Source organism: Nannobrachium achirus, assembly GCF_963921795.1.
Source record: "Nannobrachium achirus genome assembly, chromosome: 11".
NCBI classification, from domain to species: Eukaryota; Metazoa; Chordata; class Actinopteri; order Myctophiformes; family Myctophidae; genus Nannobrachium; species Nannobrachium achirus.
The window spans coordinates 60,940,947-60,955,946 of NC_137820.1; the positions used below are offsets into that span (position 1 = coordinate 60,940,947).

Below are 15,000 nucleotides of genomic sequence, written 5' to 3' on the forward strand. Positions count from 1 at the left end.
GGCCTGAAAACGTTGAAGACCCCTGGTTTAGAGGAAGGAGAAAGGAGAGAATAAGACTTGCGAGCTATGTTTGAGGAGACAGCCCTATACACAACATGAATTTGGACGAAATGTCAAATGAAGTCATATAGAGCACACCGCCGCTCCACCTTGAAGTCAGCCCCTCGCCCTGCACCCCCCCCCCCCCCCCCCCCCCCCCCTCCCCCTTGATGAAGCGTAGGAGGGCGGTGTGGAAAAACAAAATATTTCCCGGGTCACTGGGATCACTGTGTTTCTAGAGAAAGCACTGGGGTAAAATAGTCAGCTTTGCATTTGAAGATAATTTGTTGTTTGTGGAGCAGGAATGTGTTCCAATGGCCATAGGGGCTATCAATCTTTAGACGCGATTTAAAAAAACCTGAGATGCCAGATTGGACGACATGGTGAATGCCTGAGAGCTCCTCTGGGATGGCGGAGGAACCTTCGGTGGAGACGTAGAGAGAACCTTTTTAATACAGACAAAGAGAGTGGAGGGGCAAGCATAGTACAGCAGCATTTATGTGCCTTTGTCTCTCTCTCTCTCTCTGTGCGTGCCTGCGTGTGTGTGTGTGTGTGTATATACTGTACATATAGATATATAGAAAGAGAGAGGGAGGGGGAGATTGTGGGTGCACTCAGGCCCAAACGTGTGCACCCACAAAGTCTCACACACACCGTATAGTGCTTGGCTTCCCTATTTCTGTCATGTCAATATACTGTGATGATGTTTGAAAATAGGCGATCTATACCAGTGGTTCTCAACCTGTGGGTCGGGATCCCCAGGGGGGGTCCCCAAATTATTTTGGGGGGTCCCCAGATGATTAACTTAATGTGCAACATTGTTTTCTCATTCAACAGTAAACAAACCAACATAAAGTTTAAGTCTATAGAGGTATTATCTGCACATTTCTAAAGTGACAATTTAAGGACTTTTTAATACCTCTAAAATGACTAATTAAACATTGGCCAAATTGTCAAATATTAGAAATTGTGGAAATAGCCGATCTGCATGCATGCCCACAACCCAAAGAGATGTGGGGTACACAAGACAAACAAAGAGAGACGTAACACAAGCGAAGGAAATAGTGGTGAACTGATATATCTTGTGTGTCCCTGGCTATCTCACTACCTGCTGCTGGCTTATTTCTCCGCCTGAGTGCTATCTGAGCGCTGGAGATCAGAAGCCTTATCATGATGGATCAGTGTTCATCTATCACCCATGCAGGGAACAAAGGAGGTGGAACACATGCAGTCATTCACATGTAGAAGCTGAAGCTACAGATAAAGGCCTGGTCGACACCAAGAACAAAAAATTACCCAAAAGAAGAAGATCAACAGTGATAAACTTGATCCCGTGTCAGTCGATCACATTTGTGTCTGCTTGTGGGTGTATGTGGGTGTATGTGTGCTTGCACATATACTGTAGGCCTACGCTAATGCACCTTGGAGATATTCCTGCAAAGTACTTCCACACTGACCTTTCTAAACATGACAAACACGTTTACCTTCCTCCTCTTACTTGCTCCATTTTCCTCTACCCCAACCTCTCTCTCTCTCTCTTTCTCTCTCTCTCTCTCTCTCTCTCCCTCTCTCTCTCTCTCTCCTGAAGTTGAAGAGTTGAATCGTGGGTCAGCAGTTCTCTGCGCAGAGAGCCAGACTGCATTTCCAGATGGTGAAGTCACAATCTATCTCTGCTCATCAATTTAAACAAGGCTGCTGTTGTGCCTGCATGTGTGTACGTACGCGTGTGTGCGCACACACATTTAATTTAATGAAACATGCTCACATACTATATACGATACACACAGGGCACACAGACACACACACACACGCGCGCTCTCTCTCTCTCTCTCTCTCTCTCACACACACACGCACACACACAGACATACAGTACACTCTCTCACTCTCACTCTCTCCTACCCACACACACACCTTACATACACATTAGTAAAGAACCAACCAACCATTCCTTGCGTCCAGTGGCTCGCCTAGCCAGTTTGTGGAGCAAATTGAGACATGTCATTGGTCTAATTGGTTCCAGCAAGGCTGCAGTACTGTGGCCTGCTGGAGGAGGAGGAGGCTATGGGAAGAAAAACGCTGAGTGGACACTTCCGTTGGAGGGGAAAACCCACTTGAACTGATGCTTCAGTGCTTCAGACTGTGTCGCTATACAGTGTGTGTGTGTGCTTGTGTGTGTGCGTGCACTCGCGTACACAGGCGGGCTTATAGCGAGTAAAGGGTGACCAAACAAATGACCACCGGTGGCAGCTTGCCAACGTCTTTGGACGACGACTGAACGACCATTTATCTTCGGGAGGAAGCCTAGAAAATACAAATGTGTCTTAAAAGATCAAGTCGCCACGTTGTGTAGTACAGCTGTACGCGTTTGGGGAATTTGGGGGGTTTATTTTATGACCCTATACATTTCCTACTTATAAAGCATCAACATGTCTATCATTGAGCTATAGAAATCTGCCTCTAGAAGTTTCCTGATGTATTTATGTACGGTATTTTAAGGTTGAGGGTTTTGTCACATGATGTGAGTCCTGCTTGTATAACTTGCAGTGGAATGCATGCTAGCATATCGTCTTTGTCTGGTGGAAACCTTGTATGTTCAAAACCGTTTGTTTTGTATTTATCATTTTATCAAAATGATTTAAACTAGTGAAAACAGCAGATCTGTTATGTGCTTGTAGATTGGATGTTTTCACTACTTTTGTGCACAGCCTTGTATGATGAAGCAGGGCTTTGCTTTGTGAAAAAAATGTACAAATCTGAAACTTGGAGATACAAGGTTTCTTCCTGACAGTGGCAATAAACTCCCGGCAGTGACAAGTGATAAACAAAGATAATATGAAAAGAATACAATCCAAAAAGAAGAGTAGAAATCCAAGCAAATATATACAGTGTACTGTACCTAGTACCTACGTACAGTGTCATCTCATTCCTTTGCATTTGGGACCATTTCTGGCTACACTGAGAGAAGACTTCATCATATGAGGGGAAAGGCTAAATAGAACATCTCGGATCCTTCGGTGTTTATGGAGGTATTGGTTGTTGGTTGTTCTACACCGTTTGCCTTTAAACAAGGGGATGTTATCTGTGCTGTGATTCTTAGTCAGAAACAGAGATTCCTGAAGGGAAGAGTGATTTTGACAAGCAGTAAAACAAGAGATGTGGTGGTCACTAAGAGTTCAGCCAGACAACTCTTGGATTGAAATAAAATATTTATTGAGCATAAATATCTATGAGTGTATTTTGGCATATGAGTACAAATATTTGGAATCAAGGCTCCATCTCCATTCATTCACTGTATGAAAATATATTTTAAAAATATCTAGGAATTAAATAATAAGACTCCCAAAGTGCATCACAGAAACTGGTGATTGCTAGGGAGGCAGTGTGATGGCTATAAAGCAGGGGTCTTCAACGTTTTCAGGCCGGGGACCCCCAAACTGATGGGGAGATGGAGCAGGGACCCCCTACCACCTCGTAGGGTGGGGGGGTCGGGGCTACGATATATTTTTTATTTCAAACATGTAAAAAGGTACAGCGAGCAGGGTGGGCCGTACCACTACCATTTCTAAACATACTACTTATTAACTGAGAACCAATGTCAATAATATCAACAATATGTCAATTGCATAGTAATCATGTATTCAAGCTATTCAAAATGGATAGAATCATGATTTATTTTTTAACATAAATTTGAAAAATGAAAAAGAAAAAAAAAAGAAAAAAAGTTTTTTTTTTTTTTTTAACCAATAATTTCGCGGACCCCCTGCAGTACCTCCGCGGACCCCCTAGGGGTCGCGGACCCCCTGTTGAAGACCCCTGCTATAAAGTGAAAAGGAACGGGCAGGTAAGCAGGGAGTTTATTAGCAAGTTGCAAATAGTACAGCATGAACAATTACGCAAGCAATGATAAATGTTAACACAAAAAAAACCTTGATGGGGGGCATGGTGGCGCAGTGGCACGGTGGCGCAGTGGTTAGCGCTTCGCCTCACAGCTAGAAGGTCCTGGGTTCGATTCCCGCCGGGGGACGCTGGGGGCGTGTTTCTCCCTCCGCGTCATCAGTGCCCACACCCTAGGTGGGGTTGGCGATAGGGCCTTTCTGTGGAATTTGCATGTTCTCCCCATGTCTCCTAGGGTTGATACCCTCACAAAAACATGCAGTAATCCTGGTTTCAATAATGCCTCCCCCTGGCCAGCCAGGGCGCTTGATGGAGGGGAAAGGAACTGTTGGAATAACGTGTTCCTTCCACGCGCTACGTCCATCCCGGGGAAATCCCCCCTGTCAGGTGAAAAGAAGCAACTTGGACTCCTCATGCATTGAAGGAAGCATGAGGTCAGTCCGTTGTCTCCCCAGGCGCGGCAGAGGGAGAGCAGAGCCCAGGATTACATAGGCAATTGGCACTGGGTGAAAACGGGTTACAAAATCGTGGGATAAAAATTATAAAAAAAAAAAAAAAACTTGAGGGCTTGTTTCCATCGTGGTCCTACCTTAATATTCAATCCATCATAAAGACATACAGTACAATACAAATCATTATCAAGGTTTAAATAGCCAGTATATGTACAGTATGTGACTGTCTGATCACCTGCTGTTGAGTTGGTGCTACTTTGCTTTTGAGTAGATCTACTGTAGCGCCACAGGCATCGATTCACATGATACATTTTACCATTGGAAGTGATGTCTGGTGCACGCTCTCTCTGTCTCTGCTCCAAAATGGAAATGTGTGTGTGTGTGTGTGTGTGTGTGTGTGTGTGTGTGTGTGTGTGTGTGTGTGTGTGTGTGTGTGCGTGCGTGCGTGCGTGCGTGCGTGTGTGTGTAGGCCTATATGGTATAGAAATTCATCATGACTATTTCTCTCCTAAAGCCATAAATCCCATAGTTCTTTTTGTGTGTGTGTGTGTGTGTGTGTGTGTGTGTGTGTGTGTGTGTGTGTGTGTGTGTGTGTGTGTGTGTGTGTGTGTGTGTGTGTGTGTGTGTGTACAGGACACACACACACACACACACACACAGCAAATGCTTTCACTTTCAGTTGCAATTACCTGTCCTCTGTGCAAAGGATCCATTTCAGGTTTCCTCTATGTCTCTTGCCAGTATGTACTGTAGCACATGCAGGAACTAAGTTTGTTTGTGCAATAATTAAAGAGAGAGCATTAAGATATGAGGGCAACACAATATGGCTACTGGTTCATTCAAATGGATCTTCACAAATGAATCTTAATTTTCTTATCAGTGTGTCTTGACAAAAAGTCCAATGCCAATATATATTTTTAATTTAGGCTATAGTTCCTGAAATGAAACCAAAATTATAGCACATGTATATTAATTACTAAATTACACCAAAAGAACACATTTTATCAGGGTTGTTGCAAAATTGTTGTGGAGTGGAATCTGATTAATTTGGGTGCCTACTTAAAAACGGTTAGCACTATTTCGTTTTTTGTTGCTTCTGAACAATTGCCTGAGTAATTTTCATTATTATTTTTTTGATATCAAAAGCAAACATGACAATTGTAGGGCCTAATTATAATATGAATATTAGGCTATGATAATAATAATAATAATATTAATAATGATTATAACGATATAATTCAATGTAGGCTAATAGGCCTATACATAAAGCCGTATAGCATTCTGTCATCTTCTATTTTCGGCGCGGGACACCGTTCATTTCCCGAAGCCCGATCATTGGCAGAATAATGTTTATAGCTTGGATATTTGCATTGATCCGTTGGTTGATGCTGATCTGATGGTCCGTGGACCAGGAGCCCTGCCTCCTCCCCTCGTCATGACAGCGTTCAGTGGTGGAAACAGGAAAGTAACTAAGTAGATTTACTTATGTAGGCTACTGTACTTAAGTAGACTACATTTTGAGGAAAAAAGATTTTTATACATTTGAAAACTTGTGAAATGGGACATTCGGCATGCTTCCTACTTTTTGGGGTACTTTAAGTAGGCTACATTTTGATGCCAATATTTGTACTTTTTACTCAAGTACATTTAGAATTCCGGACTTGTAGCAGAGTATTTCAGCCTAGGCCTACTGTACATTTCAGTACTGATACTTTTACTTAGGTAAAACATGTGAGAATAGGCTACTAGCCTTTTTCCGCCATTGTCAGAGGTTCAAGCATTAGGCTATCCTCCCCGGACCAGAGAGTTCAACCACAGTGCAGCACCTGTGACTGCAGTTCAACACTGAAACCACCTCTCCTCTCCTTCAAAGCTACAGATAAGACTGAGCCGCTGCCTTTCTAATTGAAACGGAATTCCCGTCGTGCCCTTCTTTGGACAACATGAATTAATCATCACAATCAAGAATTTGAAAGTGAAAGTAGAGCGAGAGGAACGACGGAGCGGACGGACGGTTTGATGCATGCAAATGAAATGTGGATATAATGTAGCCATGCAGTGTGCGAACTGCGAAGGCCATGATGTAAATATAATAATAATAGTCAAACGATAATAATAATAGCCTAATCATAATTAATAATAATAAAAACAATTAGACCTAACCATTACATTCATTAGGCTAATTGCCTATTTTTTTCATATAGGCTACAGGTGAGATTAGCCTATAGTCTATATCTAGATAAAATATGCTGCATATGTCTGTCTTGCATTGTCCCGTTTCGTTTTGAAGACATGCATTTTACACACGTTGAGCGTAATTTTGGCTACACTGTAGGCTATATCTAGGCTAGGCCAGTAGCCATGCAGTAGCTAGGCCTATCCGATTATAAGTCAAGGTCACCTTTGTTTTGAATTTTACGATTTTACGCACATAGGCCTATAGGCTAAATATGCAAGTCCATGCGAAACAATAGACGACTTGATAGTGTATTAGAAAAAATACCAAACGCAGGGGAAAACGCACACAAAAATCGTCTCTACCAAAAGATTTGTGCTCAATTTAATATCCTACGGTTGGCCTAATAGGCTATCTACCAACAGTTTCATTTGGGCTCTGTATATTTTATCATCAAAGTCACTGAACGAAATTATTATTTATAGGCTATATTTAATAATTATTTCGTTGAATGAGTTTGATTATCTACTGCAAGAAATTGAATGATCAAAACGAAAATGATGTACTGTATGTGTAATGGAGAAAGTGCCCATTTCCTGATTTATTTTCGTTTCCTTCTTTTGTTAAATCAATTAACTGCGATTTTGACTGGTCTTAAAATGTCAAACATTTTAAAATAGGCTATGATATATTTGTTATTTTGTGATAGTAAGAAAAAAATACAACGAAAATAACATTATTTGGCCATCCTATAGACACATACAAATAATGATTATAATAATTTACAGTAGCCTATACCAATATGTAGCATAATTTGAGTATCTGAAATTAAAACATCTATATCATGTTGTAGGAAAATTACAACATTAATTAACTCAGTGGAGACATAATTTTTTCTTTCTCATGAATTTTAATGTGTGTGTGTGTGTGTGTGTGTGTGTGTGTGTGTGTGTGTGTGTGTGTGTGTGTGTGTGTGTGTGTGTGTGTGTGTGTGCACTGCCAGGACCATTCCCTGTACAGTAAATGAATGAAGCCAGAAGGCCTCCCTCATCACCTACTGACTCCACCCCCTCACCACACACACACACACACACACACACACACACACACACACACACACACACACACACACACAGTCAGGGGCGTCACAAGGGGGGGAAAGTGAGACTGAGTTACTAGGGCCCAAGGTGGAGGGGCCTGGAATTATTGCGAGCTTGTAGATCTGCTATTTTGTGTGCAATATGTAGTTTTTAAGAGAACATTTGTGGGGTCCCTGGAACTAAATATTTCGAGATGGGAAACAGGTTTTTCAAAAACCTTAGATGGATTTGAAATATTCAAAGACTTGCACAAATTTTCACAATTTTTCAAAAATAGCAGATCTACATGCTCGCATGCAGCGCTGCACTCGGTGCTGCGATGTGAGCTTGTAGATCTGCCATTTTTCAATAGTAAAAGCACAAAATAATGCGTAATAATGCGTTCCCAGTCTAAATGTGTTAAACCCCCTCCCCCTATAAAGAACATTCATGGGGGGCCCGCAGTGAATGCTTGTACCCAGGGCCCAGAATTTGGTGCGACGCCCCTGCACACACACACACACACACACACACACACACACACACACACACACACACACACACACACACACAGCATAGTGACACATGTGGAGGGAAAAAGAGGGGTACTCCTCTCCTCTCCTCCATACTCCTCCTCCACCTCCTCCTCCGCTCCACTCCTCCGCTCCTCTCTCTCCATTCACAGAGAGAACTCCTCCCTCGCTCACAGAGCCTCTCCTCCATCTCAATGGATCGTATCTCCCTCCACACAACAAGAAAAGACTCCCAACTTTGAGAAGAAACACCGTTGACTGTGTGAAGATGACAGCTGCATGTGTTTCCGTCAGGGTGCTCTTTTAGGTTCTTTTCGTGGTAGATAACGATTGCGTAATTTTGCTTCTGCATGATTTGGGTGTTGTTTTTGCGGCTGTGACTTTTCCATTTCAACCATGAAGTTTTCTTGGACTTGAGACTTTCCCAGCGTTGCACGGAGCTGCCCGATGTCGTAAAGCAAGCAGCAGACGACAGCAAAGAACTTAGGAAGAAGAATTACGAGAGAGAACAGAGGAACGCTTTCCCGAATTGTGTCTGCAGACTTCGGGACTCAAGGATCCAACGGTTGTTTTATTTGTTTGTTTAGGTCTTTAGTGGTTCAGCTTAAGGGACTGACATTCAGACGGGCAAGACAGAACATTCTGACAAACCATCACCAAGGTGGACAGGTATGAACGACAGTCAAACCAAAGTAAGAGCGACACACGGATAGAAAACGAGAACAGCCGTGAAAGTTATAGAAAACGAGGTGGCGACATAGTTGAAACCAAGTGCCGGTGTCCTTCTTCGTTTCGACCAAACCGAGACCAACGATGAGTTCAGACGTGCGTGACCTGAACAGCCTGCTCCCTCCGGTGCCGCCGCTCTCCTCGGGCCCTGCGGGCCCCAGCCCCGGATGCCCCGCTCTGCCCGTCAGCTCGGCCCCGCAGTGGGCCCCCGTCCTGGACTTCCACACTGCCGCCTCGCCGTACTCCTCCCTGGCCCCGCCGCACTCCTCCCTGGGGCCCCACTCCTTCATCAAGCAGGAGCCCACCTGGGGCCCCCCGGGGGACCCCCACCACCACGAGGCGGACCCCCACTGCGGCCTGAGCGCCTTCACCGTCCACTTCTCGGGACAGTTCACCGGGACGGGGGCCTGCCGGTACGGGACGGCGTTCGGGGCCCCCCCACCTCCGCCCCCCAGCCAGCCCCCTTCGGTGACCAACTCCCACCACCACCAGCCCCCCTCCCGGATGTTCAGCAACCCACCGTACCTGACCAACTGCATGGACACACAGCCTGCCAGCAGGAACCAAGGTAAGGCTGATGTCTGTGTGTGTGTGTGTGTGTGTGTGTGTGTGTGTGTGTGTGTGTGTGTGTGTGTGTGTGTGTGTGTGTGTGTGTGTGTGTGTAATCGGTCTTCACAGTATAGCAAAGTGGTTGGCAAGAGTTTCAGAGTGTGTACTTCTTTCTGTACACTATAAGTGAAAGCTTCATCAATCCTTTTAAAGCAAATCGCCGTTGTCGGTTGGAAACCTTGTATCTCCAAGTTTCAAATGTGTACGTTCTTTTGCAAAGTAAAGTCCTGCTTCATCATACAAGGCCGTCGCACAAAAGTAGTGAAAACAGCCGATCTACAAGCACACAACGCCTCGTGGTGCGAGGCGTTGTGTGCTTGTAGATCGGCTGTTTTCACTAGTTTAAATAATTTTACAAATGATAAATGGAAAACCAACGGTTTTGGACATACAAGGTTTTCACCCGACAACGACGAAATGTAACATGCCTGCCCATGGCAAATTCTACAGTTGGCCCAGATGATTATCACATGAACATTAACAAACTTTAGAGCAGCTTCACTGGACATGAAAGCTCTTCTGACACTACAGACTATTATACTGTTAATAATGTAAGACATTACCTTTCAGACTCCCTTTCATTTTAGAAAGCTTGACTTTAATATGTAAACGAAAGTTGGAAGCAATGTCCCTTGTTGCTCAATCAACAAATGACAGAAACAAGACTGCTTATAGTGTGTTTGGTTGTCCAAGGCAAGACTGGGAATGAAAAAGGTCCCTTAGGATAATAATATATGAAATATATACTGTATAGTACTGTACATGTAGCTGGCGAAGCAGCTACAGATTATTCAGAAACATAGAATGAGCAGCAGAACTTTTGAGGGTTAGTATAGAATGCTGATCAATGACAGTCAGTGATTGGTTTGGACTGTTAGTAAACATTATGCTCAAATTAAAACATAAACATAAAACAGGGGCATCATTTGCACACTAATAAAAATATGGTTCTGTATGTTGATTTTGACTTAAAGATACAAAATGAGTCTGACAATAAATGTTGGTACACAAAACAAACTTTATGAAAATGGTTTTATTAGCAATCAATTAGCAACATCTTAATTGCTTGTAGTTTGTGTGCCTTATTGTTTCTTATTTTATTTCTGCACCTGAAATTACTTTTTTTCAGGGCTGCATGTGTACATGTTTTCTCTGCCGTAGCATCTTAAAGCACCTCTATGTTATTACAGAAACTATTATAGCACTGCTAAATAATAACAAAAGGTGATTTTTTTTGCATACACATTCTGACTGTTGATTGTAGAATTTAAAGACTGCAACATGCAATATGTATTAAATAAATTATGTCTAGATTGTGTCAGTAAACAGTTTAATTTCCATTACTAGAGAATTATTACATTTCCCAATATTTTCCATACATTAATGTGCATCATTTTAACACCATAATATAAAGAGGCTTTTATTCCTGTATTCTGATTATTATATTTGCATAAAATCTCCTCAAAAGAATTACAATTGTTTCTTAAAAATAATTTGAATGAAAATAATAATTGCTTTGGAGAATATTATGTACGATGATCTATATTATCCCTTTGTTTTTTGTTCCAGCTCTGAATGGAATTGGATGAATTCCATTCTCCTTGTAAAATAAAGATTGTTTTAGGGTTTTACTGTATAATATGTTGTAAATTGGGAGAGGAAAAGCTTCAGTATAAAGTTCATAAAAGTCATGGATCCGATTCATACCCATAAATTAGTGAGTGTTACCAGTATAAAGTAGGTAGGTCCTGTATACAGTACTTACTTTCCTGCGCGTTTCGGTCCATTGAAAAGCCAGTTACAATCTGCACATGATGATGATGGTCATCCACCGGTTCTTTCTCTTCAACCAGTGTCACAGCTTAAAAGGTTATCAGACGGAGCAATTAGAAATAACACGGCTATCGAGCAGATGAATTAAGAAGAACAGGATTTATCAAAGAGCTCGTCCAGCCTCGAACCCTTGTTATCTGGTCCCTGCTGGATGGCCGAGCACAGACAAACAAACAGCTCACCCTAGGAACACACAGAGGGTCACCTGCACTGGACATTCCTGAGTCCAAACCATTCGTTTTGCATTTATCATTTTTAAAATGATTTAAACTAGTGAAAACAGCCGATCTACAAGCACACAACGCCTCACATCGCGAGGCGTTGTGTGCTTGTAGATCTGCTGTTTTCACTACTTTTGTGCTACGGCCTGAAGCAGTGCTTTACTTTGCGAGAGAACGTACACATTTGAAACTTGGAGATACAAGGTTTCCACCCAACAACGAACCTCCTGGAGAGAATTACAAATAGATACATTAACCATTCTAAAAATGTCTTCTAAATCCTATAGTTTAAAAAAAAAAAAATGTTTCTATATCAGTGCTCAAACCCCAAAATGAAATGTATTAGGCCACGGACCCCCCCCCCCCCCCATCTCAAAGTATGTTATTCCAGCGAGGGACCCCCGGAAGCAAAGATATGAGTTAAGCATGTTCGCTTTGAAATAATATATATTCAACGCTTGTATATCTGCTATTTTTGAATAGCCAAAGTATAAAATAATGGTTAAAGTGGTTAACATCTAAAGTGACACAGGATGCGTTCCAGGTAGAGGATGGCAGAGTTGGCATCCTTTTCGGGCACATGATCAAGGCAGCCGTGATCATCACCCAGTGCCAGACAGTGAAAACCACCTTTAGGCTGTTATATAGAACAATACAAGCATATATACATTAAGTCAATCAGTCAACACTTAAATAAAGTGATTCATGTTTATCAAGATGACACACAGCATATAATTACATTTCTCTAGAAAACAAATGTGTAATTATCATTTGTGATAACAATTCCTTTCTCAAAACTGACTCATGTAATTTGCTTATAAGCGGGAGCCGTTAAAATATCAGCCTGTGATGAAATATATAATAAGCACAGAAAAGATTTATATTTGTTCAAGTTACCGTTTTGATGTGTAAGGAAAATGCTATGTTTTTGGTATACTAGTTCCTTTAAACATCACAAATGAAACTTATATTCTTTCCATTTTCTATTTAGGGTTGTTGAGGTGTTTAAATTTGAATTGCTCTTACAGTGAATAAACAATGCTCATACCATAGCTTGCCTATACTGATTCACAGCATCTCCTAACATCAACTATTAAACTACCGTAACTAACCAAGTTAAAATTAAATATAAAGTCAAGTTGAAAGAATTGAAAGGAAGAGAAACACGAGAAATGAGAGTCATATTTAAATTATAAAGCTGACTTTCAGTGTCAGCCAGTTGATCAGATATGAAACTTACTGAAACTTTTTCAGTTGAATACCACACATACTGTAGACTCACACATGAACGCACACACACTCGTGTGTGCACACACAAACAACCCCCATACACACAAAACACATACACAAATGTGACAGGGTGAGTGGAAGACAAATTGAGACCTTTAATTAGGTTTTAAGGCTCCCCACCCCACCAGGCCATCTGAAGTCAGTAAAGGTGACAGCGCAATTAATGAAGTGTGTGTGTGTGTGTGTGTGTGTGTGTGTGTGTGTGTGTGTGTGTGTGTGCGTGTGCGTGTGTGTGTGCGTGTGCGGGTGCGTGTGCGTGTGTGTTTGTTGTGCGTGTGTGCATGCGCGCACACAGGCTTATTACATATATGTGTGCATGCATGCTCACTCTCACACTTATTGACGTGCCCTTCTGTATCCTGATGATGTACGTTAGTTTATGTACGTACGTATGATTACATTAGTGTAAACTTGAACACATGGGTGCATATTCACCATATAGGTTATAGGGTTTAAACACCGGAGTCACTCGTGGCTTTATACTAGAGTCTTTTCTCTTTTTGAGCGGTGGTCACAACGCTCCTATACGTGGCCGTGTGTGTGGGTCTGTCTGTCTGTTTGTCTGTTTGTCTGTCTGTCTCCGGGTATGTAGCCTGCCCTGCAGTAACCTTTTCTGACCACACATGTTAAGGGAGGGGCGCTGTTGTTCAGGATAGGCCAGGCATAGGCCAGGCACACTCACACACACACAGGGGGCACACACACACACACACACACACACACACACACACACACACACACACACACACACACACACACACACACACACACACACACACAGGGGGCACACACACACACACACACACACACACACACACACACACACACACACACACACACACACACACACACACACACACACACACACACACACACCACCGCTCAGTTCACACGAGTGTGATTTTTCTCTACATAATAGGAATGCTGGGATTTAAGTGATTCAATTAATGCTTAGGATTTTTACTGTATCACAAATGTTGTGTCCCAATTAACCTTTTAGAGGCTGATTAGACTTACATCTTGGCACCAATGTTCAGCTATTACAGTTACTGTATCTGTCCAGCATCATCCATGACCCTCTTACAAAACAAAATACACTCAACATGTTCTCTGTATTTTCTATTAAGACTTTATACAGAACTACAGTACACCACTGAATACTTCTTATTCATGTTTTTCCTCCGTTAGTACAGGGATTCACGTGTTGGCCCTAATGGCATCATTTCTGGTCACAGGATCTTGTTAATAATATATATATATATCACATACTGTAGACCATTTTTATGTTAACCACATAGTCATATAACCTATATACTTGGTTGACTGTTTTCACTCTACTACACAAAATCTTTTTGCTGAAAATAACTGATCTACAAGCTCACAACGCATTATGATGCAATGCTTGTAGATCTGCTATTTTTGTCGAATGTTAGCCCCATAATGTGTAGCCTATGTTTATATTTTTATTTAAAAACATACCAAAGTTACCTGAATAATTTACTCAAAATGGGCTAAAGCTCACTGTATGTTGACGGACAATTAAATTAATACTTTGATTTTAGTGATTAAAATCAGTATTGTCTATGTTCTCCATAGACAGTTTACCACTAGAATCTTCAAATCAATCTGTGGTTTAAAGTGCATGGAAACACAAATGGACAATGATTTCTAGGAGTTTTAAGTCTCTGCAAGTTGATTTTACTGTACTGAAAGGGATGGAGTGCAGTGGCCTTTCTTCAGAAGTCAAACAAACCACAATACTTACGGTGTATACCAAAATGATTAGGTATAATGTCAGAGTCATGCTTAATGTGCTAAATTCCAGATTACATGGTATGGTCCTTTAAAGCAGTGGTTCTCAACCTGTGGGTCGGGACCAGGGGGTCCCCAAATCATTTTGGGGGGTCCCCAGATGATCAACTTCATGTGCAACATTTTCTCACTCAACAGTAAACAAAGCAACATAAAGTTTAAGTGTATAGAGGGTATCTTCACATTTCTAAATTGTCAATTTCTTTTTTAATTTACATATTAAAAATTGGCCAAATTGTCAAATATTAGAGGCAGCAATTGTGAAAATAGCAGATCTACATGCTCACATGTGAGCTTGTAGATCGGCTATTTTCACAATAGAACCGTGTCATA

General features: G+C 41.8%; 1 protein-coding gene across 3 annotated transcripts in view; it reads left to right on the forward strand.

Annotated features, from left to right (window-relative positions):
* Window positions 1-8,986: 8,986 nt before the first annotated feature.
* wt1a (WT1 transcription factor a) overlaps window positions 8,987-15,000 on the forward strand; it is a gene marked incomplete at both ends in the record, with an annotated part of 30,745 nt that continues 24,731 nt past the window's right edge. For all 3 annotated transcript variants that reach the window (XM_080736651.1, XM_080736652.1, XM_080736653.1), the window contains one exon: window positions 8,987-9,470. In XM_080736651.1, the coding sequence (XP_080592777.1) occupies window positions 8,987-9,470 (484 nt within the window). The remainder of the gene's footprint in view (window positions 9,471-15,000) is intronic.